Raw genomic sequence first — 20936 nt, 5'->3', positions numbered from 1 at the left:
CTTGCCCTAATGGTAGCCGAGCATTCTGGTCTCTTGCCAAAGCTATTGGTCACAACTTTTGCCCATCTCTGCTCCCACCTTTGTCAAAACCAGATGGTTCTGTTGCCACTTCAGCCAAGGACAAAGCTGACTTGCTAGCATCCCATGTTTCCAACTCATGTATTAATGATCTTGGTGAAAAACTTCCCACCATTCCCAATACGCTCCATTCAATGTCTACTGTGGTCTTCCGTCAAAAGGATGTCAGAAGGATTTTGACAAATCTTGATGCTAAGAAAGCTCCAGAGCCTGATGATATTTCTCCACTTCTTCTCAAAACCTATGCCCCTGAACTTACTCCTGATCTTTGCCACCTTTTTTTCACTTTCTTATTCCAAAGGTGTTTTTCCTTCTGCTTGGAAATTTGCTCATATCCAGCCAATTTGCTCATATCCAGTTCCTAAAAAGGGTGACAAATCCCTCCCATCCAATTATCGTCTCATTGCAATTACTTCTACTCTTTCTAAAGTAATGGAGAAATCAATTAACTGCCAACTCTTAAACTACCTAGAAACCTTCTGTCTGATCAACAATCGCCAGTATGGATTCCATCAGTTTCGATCCACTGGTGATATTCCGGCTTATGTTACTCATTCATGGACAAATTCAATGGAAAAGTTCAGCAAAACACAAGTAGTTGCCCTTGGCATTTCAAAGGCTTTCGATCGTGTTTGGCATAAAGGTCTTCTAAACAAGCTTCCATCTTATGGTTTGCCAACTGTTTTTGTGATTGGTTATCCAGTTTTCTCTCTGATCGCTTGCTGAGGGTAATGGTAGATGGCTTTTTGTCTTCTAACTTCTCCACTAATGCTGGTGTCCCCCAAGGTTCAGTTCTTTCTCCCACTCTATTCCTCTTGTATATTAATAACCTTCTTCCATAGTTATGCCGATGATAGCACATTGCATTCCACTTTCCAGTTAGAGAAACCTTTCCCTGCTCAGACAGCTTCAACTTCTCGAATATCTGCTACCAGTTCCATAAATGCCAATCTCAAGGTAAATCTCCATTTAGACAAACTCAACTTAGTTGAGTTCAATCCTTCTAAAACTCAGTCTTGTCTTATATCTCGCAAAAAGATTCTTCTTCTGCTCCTCTGCTTATCTTTGGTGATCCTCTGATTTCTAGGCAAGATGATATCTCTTTTTTTTGTTTGTTTTGTTATTTGGTTTTTAGGAGCATTAGCAACTAAGGCCATATTGCTCCGGGATATGCGGTGGTCATTCTCTGACCTTTCCGCATCCTCCATATTTGGTGGTGACGGGCTTGAACCCCGGTCTAATCAAGAAGCGTGTGCTACGCACTGCTGCTCCTTCCCACCTGGCTACGGAGACGCCCATATCTCTTTTGGGGATTACATTGACTTCTAATCTCTCTTGGCACAAGCACATTAGAAATATTGCTTCCTCTGCATCTAAAATACTTGGTTTTCTCTTCCACTGTTGGCATTACTTTTCTTCCAAACAGCTGTTCCCTCTGTACAAATCGCAAATCTACCCTACCATGGAATATTGTTCCCACATATGGGGCGGTGCTCCCAAAACCTCTCTCAGGCTTCTAGATTCCATTCAGAAGGGGGCAGTTATGTTAATTAATGACATCTCTCTCTAACAGAGTCTCTCCACTCTCTGTCTCATAGTCATACTGTTTCTGCTGCATGCCTTTTCTACAGATATTTCCATGGGCACTGTTCTTCTGAATTGGCTTCTATAATTATTGCTCTCTCTTTCAAAATAGTCCGAACACGTGCCACCATCAGCCAACATCCATTTACTGTCCAACTTCAAACCCACAGAACCAGCTTTTCATCTTTCTCGTTTATTCATTTATCTGCCATTTTCTGGAACAACCTTCCTTCACACGTATATCCTGAAAATTACGGTCTACAGAAGGTAGAGTCAAATGTCAACAAATATTTTCTTTTGTCTTCTCAACCTCCAACCCAAGCATGGCACTAAGTACTATAGGTTCTAATACCTCTTGTGTTTGGGGTTCTCATATAAAAAAAAAAAAAAAAAAAAAAAATTCTTGTTTATGAAATTTTGAATTATATCTAACGACATCCCTGGAGTGATGTATATGGTACCAATGAAAATAGATTCACTATTGAATTTGCACAAAGATTCACAAATGTCTCCAATTTCATCTGATACCGCTGTCCTGTTGCTGCTATTATTTTGTGCAAAGATATGTGGTGTACTGATGATAGTTGAACCTTCACGTTGATATATCGCAACACCACCACTACGAACATCTGAACTTTTAAATTGAGTCATACATTGGAATTGTTTAAGTAATATATGTTCATCATTATCCAACCACATTTCACTTAATATCAATATTTTGGATTGCTCTAAGATTGTGTCTGTTTCGATATCTCGAACATGGGCCAGTAAACTTTGTGTGTTCATTGATGATATAGATATACTACTTTGTATGAAATCTTACAGTTCATCCTGTAGATACGGGAGTTTATTATTTTTCAAGTGATCTAGTTCAGCACAAAGTTCTATATTACTAGTAGCTTTGCCATGGTGAAATGTGAAATTTTCGTGGGGGTTTGTAATATATAAACCTTGCAATGAGGTCACTCGAGATAACGCCACATATACAAGTTGCTGTTGATGATCTTTCTCATAATTATATACAACTTTGTCAAAGGTTTATGTATAGTCTAAAGGAAAGCACATACTAAAGGAAATGTGTACGTATACATGTTAATTTCCTATTGTTCTTGAATGGAATCGAGTTGATCATTTTATAATAGATATGGATTGACTTGGTAAATGTTTATCTTTCACATATTGTTTGTAACGAGATTGAAGGTTATGTCCTATTTTTGACTCGGGGAAATTTCATCCATACTTGTTTAACAGTTTTGTCGTCCTCAAATTCAAAATATACTCAAGTACTGATTGCATCATTTACCAATCCATTCACTACATCTATATTTGTCGTAATCATGTACAGTTTTCCTTTCAATAATGGTAGAATGTATGGAAATCCTGCAGTTTCAGTCACTGACATTTTATGAATTTTATTTCGAATCCCTTGCGGACATAAATTAGTAGCATCTTCTTTGGTAACGAATCTCGATTCTATAATTTTAAGTTCATCTGGTAACAACGCTTCTCCACTGCCTATTTTTGTAAGAATTTTAGAAAAATGTACTGTCGAACAACTTGTACTAATTTATGAAATTGTAGTGAATGCCATAATTCTGGAGCAATCTCTAATGACTTGTTTATAAATTCTTTCGATTCCAATATAGAAAGAGTAATGTTAGCTGTTATTCCTACTGATTTAAATGCAATTTGCAAATTTTCTGTGGTACGCATTTGCATAATTTTCATTGCCATGTATAGCAAACGTTGGGGAGTTACTCCACGACAATCAGATCTACGAATTTCACTCAGTGCCATCATAAAGGGAGTAATTTTCAAATTTTTAAATTTTCGTGCATGTCCCGAATATATAGCTGGAAAAGAAAGTTCTTCTGCATGTATATCAAATATGAAACTTATTGGAGATGATTTCTAACCTGGTGCTATACATAAATATTTATCTTCAGACCATAATAATAATGTTTGTTATTGAACTAACAATAGTTCATCATCATCATTGTTGACAGGTTCCATAATTTAATCTGAATGTTCCTGTTCACTATCATCATTTGTCCCCAAGAAATCGTCACTCACTTTTATGCCGTAGAATTTATCATATACCGTAACCATATTTTCACTATTTTCTTCTGCACATCCTTGTAGATATGATTTATGTATGAGTCTTCATTTTATATGTACGTTAATGGCATAATTGTCTCTAATTCTCTAGGAAATTGATGAGCCATTGTATTTACATTAACTGGTACATTTATTACTTGTCCAATGATCCCATATTGTCCATGTTCATAATGTAAACGACGAATTTGCATAAAGAGTAATCATGGTGATATCAAATGCTCAGTTACAACGTCCGGTGGAGTTTTTGTACGCTAGTTTTTCAAACTCACTGTCAGCTCGTGTGGACACTATAGGGATGTAATCGGGAATCTCATTATTAGCCATTTCTAATTTCACTTTTTTTCATGCACGATGTTCCTTCATTCGTTCTGCTGGAGTTTTCGATTCCTGATAAGTAGCAGGCATAGTAGAATGCTGTGGTTAAATTTCATTATTATTCGGAATAGTGTGAATTTCTAATTTCCTTTTCTTCTGTTCACGATATTCCTTCATTATTTCAGCTCGGGTTTTTTTGGCTGCAGTTTGAGAACTCCCAGGCATAATGAAACACTCTTGTTGAATTTCATCTGGATTCACATTTCTGTCCAACTTTCCTTCCTTCCTTTCTTTCTTTCATGATATTCCTTCGGACACTGGGCTGTAGATTTTGACACAGTCACTCACATGTTATGCTGATATAACGGTATAAAATAGTGCGTCACTGCTCAATTGCACTTGTTGTGTACAATTGAGTTTTCTTGGGTGCATGCATTGTACTTGTTGCATTGTTGCAGTAACAAGTACAACACATGTGCATCGGGTTTCGTGATGATTTCTAGGTAACATAATGGTTTTTTTCCAAATAACGCCAGTAAAAATGTTTTTAACGTCAAAAGAATGGTCTTTTCAACGTCAAAAGAATGGTGCTTCAGTCAGTTCAATTATATACGGATAACAAGCACATCAGAGTAACAGTTTCATGGTCCTATGGCAGAGATGCTATATGAGTGATTCATCGCAGTGAAGAATAGCTAACAGGATGAAATAGGCCAATCACAGCAGCGGTAGCAGGCATTTTGAAGGTCCATCAGAATGCAATTTTGGAGTGAGTTCCAGAAGTATACCAGAAAGCAGTACAAAAGTCAGCTAAGGGTAACACCAGCAAATAACTGATGTTGGGAAATGACAGCTCAGCAGCACTCTTTGAAGTTTATAGCCACTTTTGAGAAAATATCTCCTGCCAAATCGTATCCCATCTTCTGGATGTTGTTGTCATTATTTGGTTTTAAAAACAAAGCACAAAAGATGTGTATAAGTGTGTTCACAAGCTAATTTACTTGTTTTATGTTGGCCCAAATAACTAACGAGAGAGAGAACCATACTCCCTCTGCTTGAGATTAACTTACTACAGTGCAGATTGAAGAAACCTTTAAGAATTTCTCCAATTTGTGACAGTGTTTGAACCAGGCCTTGCATGAGTGGCAGGTTGTGAAGGCACTATCATGGAGGACCTGTCTGCAGAAGAGGTCCGTACATAAGACATCCTATGATTTTTGCCATTTCACCTCATGACAGAGAAGAGCCCATTTCAATTGCTATTGCAGGCATATCAATTGGACCCAGGAGCAATGGTCCAGTAACATAGCTGCTCACACTTTGTCATCTGTGGCAGTATAGCGGTTTTGCCACTTTTCACTTGTTTGGACAGGTCTGAGTTTGAGTTCTGTCAATAATTGAAGTAATTTCTAGAGGGTTCTTCAATCAAGGCTGTAATTAGCCATGTCAGTTGGAGGGAGTAGGTTCCCCCATGAATTATTCTGAGTTTTTCTGCCCATGAATACATGCACACTCTTCACACACTTTACAGACATAATATGCAGTGGCACAGTATGTACCATAAATATCATTAATGGATGAGTAAAATATTCAGTCTTCAATTTGATTCTTGACATATTAGGGGGAGGAAGCTGAAACAGATCCATAAACATCAAAGGAAGAGACCACCAAGGAGAAAGTGGCCTGATGAGCTGGGCAAGTGTCCATGTGCACAGAGCTGCTTATAAACTGACCAATAAACATCAGAGGAAAAGGTAAACTGCAGCCATTATCAGTCCACTGCAGGAAGGAAGCCTCCTCAACAGTTCCTGTTGAGAGAAATGGACCATAATCTGCCACACTGGTCCAGTGCGGGTTGGAGGAAGGGACCACTAGACAAGGTGGCCTAATGATTTGGATAAGCATAATATACAGGGCATATGCATGGAGCTGCACATCTTTGAGTCTCTTTACTACATTTGGGGGAGTTATTCTTCTTATAAACTGCTGCCTGAAAGTGACAGGTTTTTTCCACTGAATAAATTAAGTTGGAAGTTGAGTCTGTGTCATGTGAGATGACTAGTGATAAAGGAAAGACTGTGGTGGGAAAATGTTATGTGCCAAATAACTTAAGTTATTTGTTTTAAAAATTTGTTTAGACAACTGTGAATGGGTAAGAAAATATGATTGACTCATTATGTTTGACATTAAGTTGCCTCTTATTAACTGTAAATGGTGCACACTGGTGCACAATTTACATTTTTAAAAAAATCAGATTTTTTTAAACCAACTGTGTAGACTGAAAGGTCATTGACTTCAAGGATATAATAATATGAAAACAAGTAGCAGATAGCAACAACAATGTAATAAAATCAGATAATGTTTAAAAAAATTCCAGTGGCAAAGGGTAAAGGTGATGGCTTAGATTTCAAGAAAGGCAACTGCAGCAGATTTAATTATTTCTTGGTTCTGTTAATTCGAAAAAGCAATTATACGCTGTAGGATATGGATGCATTGTAGAAAATGTTTAGGGCATTTATACTGGAAGCATTGATATGTTCATTCCAGTGCCAAAGTACACCAAATAAAGATGCCAAATTGGATCACAACCTCTGCAAAAGTGGGTGGAGGCTGAAAGGTTTAATTAACCTTTCCTGGAGTATGTATATTTTACACACACATACAGGGTCCAGTCACATTATTATGACCACCTACCTAGTATCCAGAATATGCACCTTTTGCAGCATGCACCACATGCTGCGAAATGGGTATGTTTGGTGGTTACACCAAACATACCCATTTGGTTTTCTTGGTGTCTTCAACATCCTGAAATTTCTTTCCTTTGAGGGCAGTTTTCACCTTACAAAAGAGCAAGAAGTCCACTTGTACTCTGTTGGAAGTAGGCTGGATGGTTGATCTGTACAATGCCATGTTTCATCAAAAATGTCTTTACAACTGGTGTGGAATGGACAGGGGCATTGTTGTGCAACAAGAACCAGCTGCTTTCTCTCAAAATTGTGGCCTCATCCAGGATATGCACTTCAATAGTCTTTGAAGCAATTGTACATAAAATTCATCATTGATTCTCTCCCCTTCAGATACAGATTCCTTGAATCACACTGTGTTTGTCAAAAAACATGATCAGCATCATCTTGATCCCGGACTTCTATAAATGAAACTTTTTGGACCTTGGTGATGACTTTTGTCCATGCATGCTCTGACACTTTGTCTCTGGATCATACTGAAACACCCAACAGGCATCTCCGGTGATAGTACAGTTGAGGAAATTAGTATTGTCTTGACAAGTCTGGATGAAGTGTCTTTGTATGATGACACTCTGTTTCTTCTCTCATCTGTGAGGCTGTGCAGCACCAATTTTGCACAGACCTTCCTTTTTCCTAAGTGTTCATGCAGAATTTGATGAATCGTCTCCTTATTCATGTCTGACTCATCATCCATTTCTGAAGGTCAAATGACAATCTTTTGCCACAATTTCCTGAACTTTTGCAACACTGTTCTCATTTCAAGAGGTTGGTGTACACCCATTTCTTGGGGCATTACGAACATCCTCGTGTCCATCTTTGAACCATAAACAGTTTTTAACATTTCATATGTTTCCATTGCAGATTTTCAGTTTAAAGCAAAATTTGATATTCATTCATTGTTCCATTGAAAAATCCTGACACAGAATGTTAATGCTACTAATGAATCTGGTGGTTACTTGTAAACTGTCAGTCTACTGGATATTCTCTGTTCCACCATCTATTGGAGGAAGGTTGAAATACAACATGCTAATTTCTTCTGTTTATTTTCAAACTCATCAAGCATGACCGCAACAGTACTAGTCCACGAAATTTATCATCACACTTGATATACAGTCCCTCGACCTACAACATATGTGACTTAACAATGGTTTTGAGGAAAAAATTTTAATTGTTTTACACAGATGCGATGCTGCCATATGACTTCCTCAGCTACCTGCGCAGTGGTTTTAAAAGGAGCAACTGCACAAATAGCCCATGAAATTGCCCAGAGTTATCAATTTCAAGTTAGGTGCATTTTTCTAACAGTTAATTCTAAGTATCTACATTTGAAAACCCATCTGTCTATCTATGTAAATCATGTCTACAGTGACAAAAAAAAAAAAAAAGAGAGAGAGAGAAACATTCTTCCGCTTTGAAGCCCAGCAACAGGCTGTGTATTAATTCTCATGAAGAAGACTTCTGGAAACTTATTTAATGCATATAACATGAAATATCTGATCAGATGATGACAACACTGACACTCCTAGATGATGGGTGTTTGAAAATTAAATGTGCTGTAAAGAAATAGATTTTAGAGATTTCTAAAATAATAAAATATAAAACTAATGAAACATAAATATAAAATAAAAAGAAAAATAGTTTAATAAATAAACAAATGATTAAAAAAAAAAGAAATAATAAAAGTGTTGTGTACATAAGAAAAAACAACAGGCTTACATCCAACTTACGACTGAACTGACGATGTGGTCGTTGAAACGGAATTCTATTGTATGTTGAGGAGCAACTGTGTGTGGGTGTGTGTGTGTGAGTGAGTGAGTGATATATATGCTCACTAAAACATAAACATTATGACCACCTGCCTGGTATGTTGGGCCGCCTTTCACCATGATACCTGCTTGCACCTGACATGGCATTGACTTCACAAGAATGCGGGTCTTCTGGTATCCTGGACCAGCTGGACAGAAGGACATCCCAGAGTTTGGTAAGAGAGCAAGGCACTGGGGCGTGGACTTGCAAATGCTGTGTTCCACTGCATCCCACAAATGTTTGATGGGTTGACGTTGGGGAAATCTTGCAGGAAGGGGAGTACATGAAATGCTTGGACGTGATCCTCGAACTATTCTTGTTGTGACAGGAGCATTGTCTTGTTGAAAGAGATGTCCTTAAAAACATCCCCCAAACCATGATACCAGTACTCCCAACCTGTTTTCTTCCAACTGTGCAGTCTGATTGCAGCTGTTCACCTGCAACATATCTTCTAATATGCACCCATCCATCAGCATGTTGGAGTTGGAACCTTGAATCATCAGACCAGGTGACTTCCAGTCATCCAATGTCCAGGAACAGTGCTTCCATGCCCAGTGCAGGCAGAGATATCTGATGGACAGTCAACATGAACACATGAATAGGTCGCCTACTTCATGGGCCTCTCTGCAAGAGTGTCAGCTGAATGGTATGCTTGCTCAGAAATGTTTCTCTGTGCACCCTAGTTGCGGCCTGCCATTAATTTGCCCATGATGTCCAGGATCTGTTGTCCTGTACCTCTGTTCACCTCGACTGTCAACCTGTGGTCACCCCATCCCAGCATGTTGAGTAGTTGTATGTCCTGCTTCAGATAATTCCCACCATACCTTACTGAAGCAGCCCTTGAACAGTTGACAATGCCTGCAGTTGCTGAGATGCTGGTTTCTGCCTTCCTAATACTGCAAATCATTCAAACTCCATCAGGTCATTCCCTTTCCCCATTGCAAAGGCTACATATTGATGAACTGACTGGTACTACATGTATCATTACTGTATATACTGTGCAGATTAGTGATGTTACTCCTGGGTACTGTGGGATGCACCACAGGTGTATGTAAATTTTAGTACTAGTATTGGAAAAATGATTCAAGGAATCAAGCTTATGTAGTACTATCCAAAAAATAAGTAAAATGAAATAAATCAGTTCTAAATTAAATTAAAAAAATAAAATAATGAATGTCACCTTCCTGCCCTTCATTCCCTTATTTCTATGAAGTATTTATACAGTTCCTCTTTAAATTTCGATAAACTTCCAACCTTCACAATAATTAATGAGAGTTTTCTTCTGGCAGTCAATTGCTCTTTGATTAAAGGAAAATTTTTGCTCCCTTGAGTTTATCACGACTAGGTGCAAAAAAATTCTCTAATCATTTTGCTTACTCAAATCTGTAGCTCAATCAGGTGAGCTACAGATACCTGGGTTCCAAACACCGAAGACTTACAAAACTCAGTCTCTCTCTCTCTCTATCTCAATAAGAATACACTTTTATGCCCCTAATCAATCTTTTTTCCTTCTGCCATACCCTTTCTGTTAGGTTCAAACCTTTTCTGAAACAGGGTCTCCAAGCTTTATGCAATATTCACGATATGACCTAACCATTGTTTTATATAATGGAATAAGCACTTTTCTTATTTTCTTTATGTCAGTGCTCATGAGTACTATACATGTACACAATGTTTTAGTTAAATGGCACTAGGGCCTATCTCACTTATTTTTGGCATTTTCCATCTGGACCCTTTTTTGTTATATTTGGGCTGAAATTTTTGAATTTGATGTTAAAACCTGACTAAGTATTGCCATTTTATTTAAAAATTTAATAAACCAAGGATAGGGAACAACTTTCACATTGAGAAAAAGCAGGGTAAAATTTAAAGAATAAAACTTGGTACAAATGTTAACATCAAATTCAAAAGTTTCATCCAAAATAGATGAAAAATAGTCTGAGACTAAAAATAAGTGAGATAGATCCTGCTGCCTTTTAATTGAAATACCCTGTATAGGTGTAAAGGCCATTTCAAGCAATGTTTCAAATAATGTATCCATTTATGTATGAATTATTATTATTATTATTATTAATATCCATATGATGCAAGGAAGCCTGAGGCTTATGCTGCACCAGGGGAAAAAAAAAAAAAAAAAAAAAAAACAGTTCCCAGCAACCGAGAGAGAGAGAGAGAGAGAGAGAGAGTGAGTGTGTGTGTGTGTGTGTGTGTGTGTGTGTGTGTCAAAATTAGACGGGAATCACCAAGAAAGAGAAGAATGATGATATCCAGCTCAGGACCCTGGGTGTGCCAAGCCCATACTCACTAGATGTGAGCCCCCGGGGTAACTCAGTCTTGCAGTAAGTGAATTGCTGCCATTTCTTATCCATGTTTCTATGTAATTGACACAGTTTATAACAGGCTATAGCATGAAAATCGATTTTAAAATCAAAGGAGGATATCATTCCTGCCAGCCTTTGTTGTCTGATTTTGGCTTTGGTAAACCAAAATCAGATGAAAAATCCACCCTTCAGCTCATCGTTGGCCAAATATTTTCTCATTAGGTGGTTAAATGCCAAGCTTGGACATCCCATTGGCAGTAGTTGATAAATTAAAATAGTACCTTTTAAGGTTCACTAGCAATACAAAGCTATTCAATGTTTTGTATCTCTGATCATAAACCAAAGTGATTTCATTAACATCTGGGGTTTATTCGTTGGCAAATCTAGCCAAGACTACCAGAGAAGCCACTTGATCTCTTCAATCTAAACTTCTAGAATAAACGTATTTGATTCTTTATTCATTAATAACTCTGTAAAATTAGCCACCTACTTCAATCTTAATGAAGCAGGTGACTAGCTTGATGGAGTTGCTGATGAACGCAGAATCAAATTTGTTGTGTGATGTCTAGATTTATGGCAGAGTGTACAGAAAATGTATTTTAGATTAACTCATTATGAAACTTGTAACTTTTGTAGACTTGTTGTTTAAAGTTTCAGTGAGCTTGTTACAGTTTTATTTTATTCCTTTTTTTTTTTTTTTAAAGAAGCCACACTTGCCCATTTTGGACGTTGTTATTATTATCATTTTATTTATGTAACTACCTCTAACTTGGTTGTACTGGAGTATTGCCCTTATTTTATTGGATGGCAATAAATGACTCAGTGATTAATGAATTATTACCACTACCTAATACTATGTTGGACCACCATTTATACAGGTAGCAGCCACAGCCATTCTTCACTCATGCTTTAACTCCACTAGATCTCTGAAGACGTGAATTGGGATCTGCAGCGATGCTGCCTACAAGGCTTTCCATAGTGTCAGAGTAGATGATGGTTGTGTGTCCATATGCCTCACTTCCTGCTCCAAAATATCTCATAGATGTTGAATTGGATTGAGGTAATGCGAATTTGGAGGCCAATCAAGATGTATAATATCCTCGCTGTGTTCCTTGAACTAATCATGCAGTGTGGGCTTGATGACATGGTTCATTATTGTTTTGGAAGATCCCAAAAATGCAGTGTGGCAGGGTTGCACATAGTCTCCTAAAATCTGCTGGTAGACCTCACCAGTCAAACATTGGTCCATATGCACCAGGGATCCTAGTTCTTGCCAGCAAAACATGCCCTATATAAGCAACTACCACCTTCTGCCTGAATAGTGGGCACCATGCACAGTGGATCCATGGAATCATGTTGCTTGCACCACATGTCTCTTGACATATTGCACCAGGTATTTGGACTCATCTGACCTTATTTCACTCACCTGACACTTGTTTCAATCAGTGTTCAATCAGCATATTGTTGGCACCAGAACATTTGCTGTCAGTGATGACCAGTGAGGAGAGGGTGTCTTTCTTGGGTCATCTGCTGTGGAACCTCATGTGAGTGTGCGGCGCATCGCCGCACTGTTCTTTGTACACCTTAACCACAGTGAGCCATTAGCAATTGACACACAAGCTCCCACAATCATGCCCTTTTGAAAACCATGGTATCTTTACTATGTCTCATAGCTGCTATTTTATCATTCTGAATTGCATGACCAGATGCATATTACTACTACTCTAGTGTATGAAGCTGTTCGGCTTTTTATGCTGTGATCTCTGCAGCGTAGTGGATGGGGGGTGGTCACAATTCAGTTATCACCAAGTGTGTATATATATTGTAACTAATTTTATTAATCCTTTATGAATTCTTTTATCAGATCAGTGATACATCTAGTGAAGCAGGAAGTCATTCAGAATATAGCACATCATCATCAACATCACCTGCAAGTAGTATTCCTCCACGGCACTTATTGAGACACAAAGGGCATCCTTCATCAGTCAGAGGTTCTTCAGAAAATGTTGCTACACTTCAAATAAAGCATGATGTGGAGGTTAGATAGTTAATAGAATTAAAATCTAATAAAATATATGTAGATAAAACTTACAAAAACAAGCAAGAGATATACCCAGAAGTTTCAAAAGTAGTTTCATTACTTTTTCAGCTCTTCTAAATAAGGTTCACATTTCATTTCATTATAAATTGGTGAAAATATGAGTGGCAGTCAATAAGTATATACCCTCACCTAGAAATATTTGAGTTAAGCATTTTAAAACTTCATGGAAATTCTCTCTTCTCTCTCTCTATGTAGCTACCTTCTAGAGTTACTTGTTTTTCTGAACTGTTGATAAGCTCTTTCAGTCCTCTTGAATTGAACTCCTCACTTTGAGTAGAAGACCAGGCTTCCACTTCGTTAATAACCTCCTCATCAGGCTGAAATCGGCAACCCTGTAATGATTTCTTCATTTTAGGGAAGAGGGTGAAGTTCAAAGGTGTGAGGTTGGGAGAGTAACATGGGTGCTGCAGATTTTCAAAGCCACACTTGATTGCAAAGTCTGCGAGAGCAGCCTTCCTAGCCAACATTGATCCTGCTCAATGTTGTCTAGGAAGTGGGATAGCTTCCCACATCTCTTCAACTTTGATAGCCTCTCTTAACTTTCGTAGTATGTTTCTGTATCTGTAAGGATGCTTTTAGAGTCCCAGAAGACTGACAACATGACCTTATTTGGCAGACTATTGAACCTTGGCTTTTTGGGGGAATGGTGAAGATGAATGTTTCTATTTTTTGCTATCTGTATTGTTTCTAGGTTATAGTGATGTACTCAGCATTCATCCATCACAAATTGGTCAAAAAAACAACATTCTCTCTGTACAGAGTTCCGACGATTGTGTGGAACATCACTTTAGGTGCACTGGCAGGGTCTGTCCATGAGATGGGTCTTTCTTCTCTTTGGTCATTGTGCACACTGCTTTGCCCACATATAAACTGTTTTTTTCCAGTTTTTTGCATGTTAATATGATGGACAATCCTCTCCACATACGACTTTCATCTCATGGATTAGCTTTGCTTCTTTGCCTTGAAAATGAAGAAATTTTATAACAGATCAGACTTCAACTTTCTCTAGCACACCACCTCTCACTGTATTCATGGCTGTAATGCAGTAACCAGGGAATCTAGAAAAATAAATATACATTAACTTATGAGACTTGGTAGTATATACATAATATCAAATACATAACTCAGATATTTCTATGTGAGGGTAAATACTTATTGACCACGCCTCATGTGTGCAGAATAAGCTAGTGGATAAGCAGCACAACAAAAATAGCACATATTAGAACTCATTACACATTCGATATACTAATGCTGCAGCTTGGTTGACAATGTCATGCAGCTGTGCAGAGGCAATCACTTAACTCACTGATAACCTACACTTTTAGAGTAATAATTACTTCTGTAAAGCGAAGTAGATCTGCATTCCTAAAATACAGTTGAAATGGCTGTATAGTAACATGGATTGTATGGGCCATAAGGCTGGATAGCAAATGGACCTGTTTAACCACAAATCTTATTTACTGTTTTCTGATTAGTGTTTCTAACAGGAGTGGAACCGAAAAGAGGAAGTTGTTCTATCTCGACTCCGCATAGGACATTGTCAGTTGAGACGTTGCTATCTGCTGAGGGCAGACAATCGTCCTGTGTGTAGTAATCGTGGGAATTCAAGGAAGTAATCTTGAAAGCTACTTAGCTTTTTTGTTCCAACTAAGAAATACTGTTCTAGGTTTAGGCTCAAATGGATGTCAGATGAACTAATGAGACTCGTGGCAGAGAAGAAAAATGCATGAAAGATGCATATCAATTATCAGGTGAAACAGAAACCTATGGTAGATATAAGCTAGTCTGTAATCAAATCATAAAGGAGGTTATGCAAGCGAAGGCAGATTATCAGAAATCTTTGGCAAATGGTGCAAAGAAAAATAGCAAAGACGTCTTTACTTATATAAACTCTAAAAGGAAGTGGATGAATCAGATTGGTCCACTTGATATCATGGTTTGACTGTAGATGATCATTCTCAGATAGCTTCCAAACTAAATGAATATTTTGCATCTACATTCACACATGAGAAATTATTCAAGGAGAAGGCCAGATGTTTATCAAACACTAACAGGGAGTTAAATGATTTTGTAATAACTGAGAGCAAAGTGGAGGAGAAATTGTTGAAGTTAAACATAAGAAAGGCACCTGGGGTGGATGGGATTTAGCCAGTTATATTAAAGGAGGTGGCAAAGGAAGGCAAAGGACTTCCCTTGGACTCAGGGGAAGTCCCCATGGACTGGAGATGTGCAAATTTATCTCCAGTTCACAAATGGGGATCAAAGGATAGCACGAATAATTACATACCTATTAGTAATGGCCACATGGTGCAAGGAAGCCTATGGCTTATGCTGCACCAACCAAAAATATATAAAATAATAAGAATAAAAACAAATTACTAATAATAATAAGAAAATTAAAAAATATATAATAATAATAATAATTAATAACAGAAAAGGAAATGGACAACCTATGCATTTCCCTCCTCCCTTAGGTAATTATCCAGCTGACCTTTGAATTTCCCCAGACTGTCAGCCTCTACCACCCATGTAAGTAACTTATATCAGTAATTTATAACTCGCTAGCTAAAATAAAACTTCCTGCAATCCAGTCTAAACAACTCCCCCCCCCCCATAACTTGAAATTATGGCCCCTAGTTCTAGAATCACTTATAACCATGAAAATTTCATCCTTATTCATTTTGCTTATTCCTCTTAGAGCCTTAAACACCTCAATCAAGTTTCCTCTACGGTGCCTAGTTTCCAAGCTATGCAACCCACATATTCGAAGTCTTTCTTCATATGGACACCCTTTTGCCGATTTCACCAGGCGAGTTACCCATCTTTGGACACTTTCAAGAAGAACAATGTCTTTCTTTAGCTGCAGTCTTCATACTTGAACACAATATTCAAAGTGTGGTCTAAAAATAGTCTTATATAATGGGATTATGACGTCCTTATCTCTACTAGCGATTGTTCGATAAATCATCAATAGGACACCATGGGCCCTCCTTGCGACTAGTCTACAATGCTCAGAGAACTTCGTATCTGACCGTATCATAATACCCAAGTCCCTTTCCACCACTACCGGCTTTAGTTCAATTCTATAAGTTATTTTGAGGTTACTGTTCCCCAGGTGCAATACCTTACACTTTGTTGGATTAGAACATAGCAGCTATTTTTATGACCATCTCTGAAGTCTATCTAGGTCATTCTGAAGAAGTTCTGCTTGGCGGCAATCATTAACTTGGTCCTTGAGGTTGTCACAGACATTCTTTCAGATATGCCAGAAAAGCTGTACTTGCTACCTGGGAGTCTAAAACGCTGATGGAACTGATATGCAGGTGACACTCAAGTCAAGTGGGCCCAATTTCGGCGAAGTCCGGATGGTCTGTGACAGCCAAATCATCTGCTTGCACCTTCACGATGGGGGGACTGTTAGTAATCCTGGATATAACCTCCATGCACAAGTACATGATGAGTGACCACCCAGGTGTGAACCAACGTAAGCAGGGGTCGAGGTGTGGCACCCACACCACATGGAGGAATGCCGCCCCTCTATGTTACTAAGCAGTACTAGGTGGTAGATGAGTGTCATCAACCGGTGCAATACCACCACTTTGCTTATTGGAGGCTTGAAGTGGTGGAACCCATGTTTAGTCTCTAGAGCTAAGTTCCGGTCAACCCTTCCCTATCTCTTCCGTCATGCAGTATGATTGATGACTTTTGAGGCTATGATGTACATCGTGGTGAGAACCAATATTCCTTACATTTCGAGGGTACAGCTCTAAAACGGTGTTCACAGGCTGGCCGCTAGTTAGTACTCCGGACCAAACCTATTGGTAACTCTCTAGGAGGCTTCCGGATCAGCTAGTGTATAATCTTGCTACCTCTACTCTGCCAGATAGTGACTGGAGGGAGTCCGAGTAGTGTGTATGCGGGGAGCATTGTCGAGGCCACGTTATGTCAAGGATCTGGGTATATTTTTACCATGTGTACGCCATATCCAAAAATTTCATTACTTCATACGGCATGTCCCACCCATTTTTTCTTACTGTTGAATACACCATGAATTGTCAAACTAATAGAGCAAGCTTTTCTGCGAAAGGATGTAAACCTTCCAAGCACTTCCTAATTCATTTCACAAATATACATGGTCTCAATTCTAATCTCAATGATGTCCATTTCCACTTGCAGTCTGCCAAACCCCATGTACTTTTTCTAACAGAATCTCAGTTATCAGTTGATTCAACTACTGCTCATCTCAGATGCCCAAATTATTCGCTGTATGATTCCTTTCGCCTCAAAGGTGGTACTTGTGCATATGTCTGTTCTGATATTCCCTGTCAGAGACTTGGCAATTTGGAATCTCCTCTCTTTGATCTTCTCTGGCTTAAAATCTCTCTGCCTCATTGTGTCAAATTCATCTGTTGTCTCTACCGTTCTCCCAACTCCACTAATCACTTGGAGCTCTTTGACTTCCTCTCTTTGCAACTTGACTTTCTCCAATCCAACTTTACTAACAGTGAGGTAATTTTCCTTGGTGATTTTAATGTTCACAACTCCAGCTGGCTTCTGTTTTCTAGTCACACCGACCCAGCTGGTTGAGATGCTGAGGCTTTTTCAATTACTAATGACCTTGCACAGATTGTTCATTTACCTACAAGAATACCGGACAATCCTAATCATACAGCCAATACACTTGATCTTTTTCTCACAAACAACCCTTTTAAGTACACGGTTGAAGTGAGAGGTCCTTTAGGCACTTCGGATCACAACTTGGTGATTGTCTCTTCTCCAATGGAACCTTTATCTCATGGCTATTCCCAACCTCGTGTTGTTTGGCATTACAAGAATGCAAAATGGGATGATCTGCGAGACTTCTTTTCTTCTTTTCCTTGGTCAGATTACTGTTTCAAAAGTTCTGATGTCAACGTTTGCTCAGATCGTGTCAGTGAAATTATTCTTGCAGGAATGGAATCCTTTATCCCACACTCCACTTTAAAATCTCGTCCTTTATCTAAACCTTGGTTTTCCAATAAATGTGCTAAGACTGTTCAAGAGAAGAATGTTGCATATCGTAATTGGCTTGTTTCTAATTCTTCAGTTTCATTTTCTGCCTACACCAAAGCTCGCAACAATTGTAAAGCAGTTATTAATCAGTCCAAACTAGAGTTTGAACGAACAGGCTAAGAATAGAAAACTTGTTTCTTGCCCTAATGGGAGCTGAGCATTCTGGTCTCTTGCCAAAGCTATTGGCTGCAACTTTTGCCCATCTCTGCTCCCACCTCTGTCCAAACCAGATGGTTCTGTTGTCACTTCAGCCAAGGATAAAGCTGACCTGATAGCATCCCATTTTTCTTCCAGCTCATGTATTAATGATCTTGGTAAAACACCTCCCACCATTCCCAACACGCTCCATTCAATGCCTCCTGTGGTCTTCCGTAAAAAGGATGTCAGAAGGATTTTGACGAATCTTGATGCTAAGAAAGCTCCAGATCCCAATATTATTTCTCCACTTGTTCTCAAAACCTGTGCTCCTGAACTTACTCCTATTCTTTGCCACCTTTTTTCACTTACTTATTCCAAAGGTGTTTTTCCTTCTGCTTGAAAATTTGCTCATATCCAGCCAGTTCCTAAAAAGGGTGACAAATCCCTCCCATCCAATTATTGTCCCATTGCCAGTATGGCAATTGTCAACGATCGCCAGTATGGATTCCGTCAGTGATCCACTGGTGATATTCTGGCTTATGTTACCTATTTATGGACTAATTCAATGGAAAGGTTTGGTGAAACACAAGTAGTTGCTCTTGACATTTCAAAGGCTTTCGATCGTGTTTGGCATAAAGGTCTTCTAAACAAGCTTCCATCTTATGGTTTGCCAACTGTTTTTAGTAATTGGTTATCCAGTTTTCTCTCTGATATCTCACTGAGGGTGATGGTAGATGGCTCTCTGTCTTCTAACTTATCCACTAATGCCGGTGTCCCCCAAGGTTCAGTTCTTTCCCCCACTCTTTTCCTCTTGTATATTAATGACTGGACTCCATAGTTTTGCCGATGATAGCACATTGCATTCAACTTTCCATTTTGAGAAACCTTGTCCAGCTCAATCAGCTTCAACTTCTCGAAAATCTGCTACCAATTCCTTAAATGCCGATCTTCAGGTAATTCTCCAGTGGGGCAAAGAAAACTTAGTTGATTTCAACCCTTCTAAAACTCAGTCTTGTCTTATATCTCGCAAAAAGGATTCTTCTGCTCCTATGCTTATCTTTAGTGACACTCCGATTTCTGGGTAAAATGATATATCTCATTTGGGGATTACCCTGACTTCTAATCTCTCTTGGCACAAGCACATTACAAATATTGCTTCCTCTGCATCTAAAAAACTTGGGTTTCTCTTTCGCTGTCGGCATTACTTTTCTTCCAAACAGCTGCTCACTTTGTATAAATCGCAAATCCGCCCTGCCATTGAATATTGTTCCCACATCTGGGGTGGTGCCCCCAAAACCTCTCTCAGGCTTCTTGATTCCATTCAGAAGAGGGCAGTTAGGTTAATTAATGATTCATCTCTAACAGAGTCTCTCCACTCGCTGTTTCATAGATGTACGGTTTCTGCTGCATGCCTCTTCTACAGATACTTCTATGGGCGCTGTTCTTCTGAATTAGCTTCTATAATTACTGCTCTCTCTTTCAAAACAGTCCAACACGTGCCACCACCAGCCAACATCCATTTACTGTCCAACTTCAAACTCACAGAACCAACTTTTCATCTTCCTCATTTATTCATTCAACTGCCGTTTTCTGGAACAACCTTCATACGTATTTCCTGAAAATTACAGTTTACAGAAGTTCAAGTCCAATGTCAACAAATATCTTCTTTTGTCTTCTCAACTTTCAACCCAAGCACGTTACTAAGTACTGTAGGTTCTAATACCTCTCGTGTTTGGGGTTTCCATAAAAAAAAAAAAAAAAAACTACTCTACCATTCTTTACATCATCTACAAATTTAGATGTCACACCCTCTATCCCTTCATCGATGTCATTTATGAAAATCAAAAACAACACTGATACTCCTAATACTGATCCTTGGGGAACCTCACTTCTTACATCAACCCAATCTGAGGAATAACCATTTATCACAACCCTCTGCCTCCTGCCCTGAAGCCACCCTGCTATTCATCTAAGGATTTTCCCTGTGATTCCAACCTGTTCCAGCTTTAAAGTAACCACTCATGTGGGACTGAGTCAAATACTTTGCCAAAATTCAAATAAACAACGTCAATTATTCCTTAAATCAGCTCTTGAGTGACCCTGTCAAAATAGCTAACCAGATTAGTTAAACATGATTTTTCCTTTACAAAACCATGCTGGGCATCCTTCACAATTCCATTTCTATCTAAGTGATCCTGAATTCCACCCTTGATCATAGTCTTCATGATTTTCCCTACTACTGAAGTTATACTAACCAGCCGGTAATTTCCCATTTCACTCTTAGAACCGCCCTTATGTATTATTGGAGATACATTGGCATTTTTCCAATCCACCAACGGAATCACTTCCGAGTCTAGTGATACTCTCATAATTAGCCTCAATGGTTCAATGCACTCACTTGCTGCCTCCCTTAAGATTATAGGGTAAATGCTATCAACCCCAGGAGCCTTACAAGCCGATAGGCTCCAAAGTTTTTTCATTAAATAAACGTGTGAAATTTCAACATCATTAATTACATTTTTTTCAACTTCACTTCCAGCATTTCTCATTGACGTGAAGATCGTGTGACTTCTGTTCCAGGCGCCTCCATAGCCAGGTGGGCAGGAGCAGCAGTGCATAGCACATGCTTCTTGATTAAACTGGGATTTGAGCCCGTGACCACCAAATACGGAGGATGCG

The 20936-nt window shown here is 38.7% G+C and overlaps 1 protein-coding gene across 1 annotated transcript in view; it reads left to right on the top strand.

The window, feature by feature from the left end:
* The window catches only part of LOC150088923 (ubiquitin carboxyl-terminal hydrolase 19-like), a 337177-nt gene that overhangs the window by 246141 nt on the left and 70100 nt on the right, over positions 1-20936 (top strand). Inside the window, 1 exon segment of the mRNA XM_090370360.1 lies at positions 12831-13004. Coding sequence (XP_090226486.1) covers positions 12831-13004 — 174 coding nt within the window.

This window comes from Mastigoproctus giganteus, chromosome 3, assembly GCF_048544385.1.
Source record: "Mastigoproctus giganteus isolate SK-2022 chromosome 3, ASM4854438v1, whole genome shotgun sequence".
NCBI classification, from domain to species: Eukaryota; Metazoa; Arthropoda; class Arachnida; order Uropygi; family Thelyphonidae; genus Mastigoproctus; species Mastigoproctus giganteus.
The sequence above is the reverse complement of the archived record's forward strand: the minus strand, read 5'-3'. Positions and strand labels throughout refer to the sequence as shown.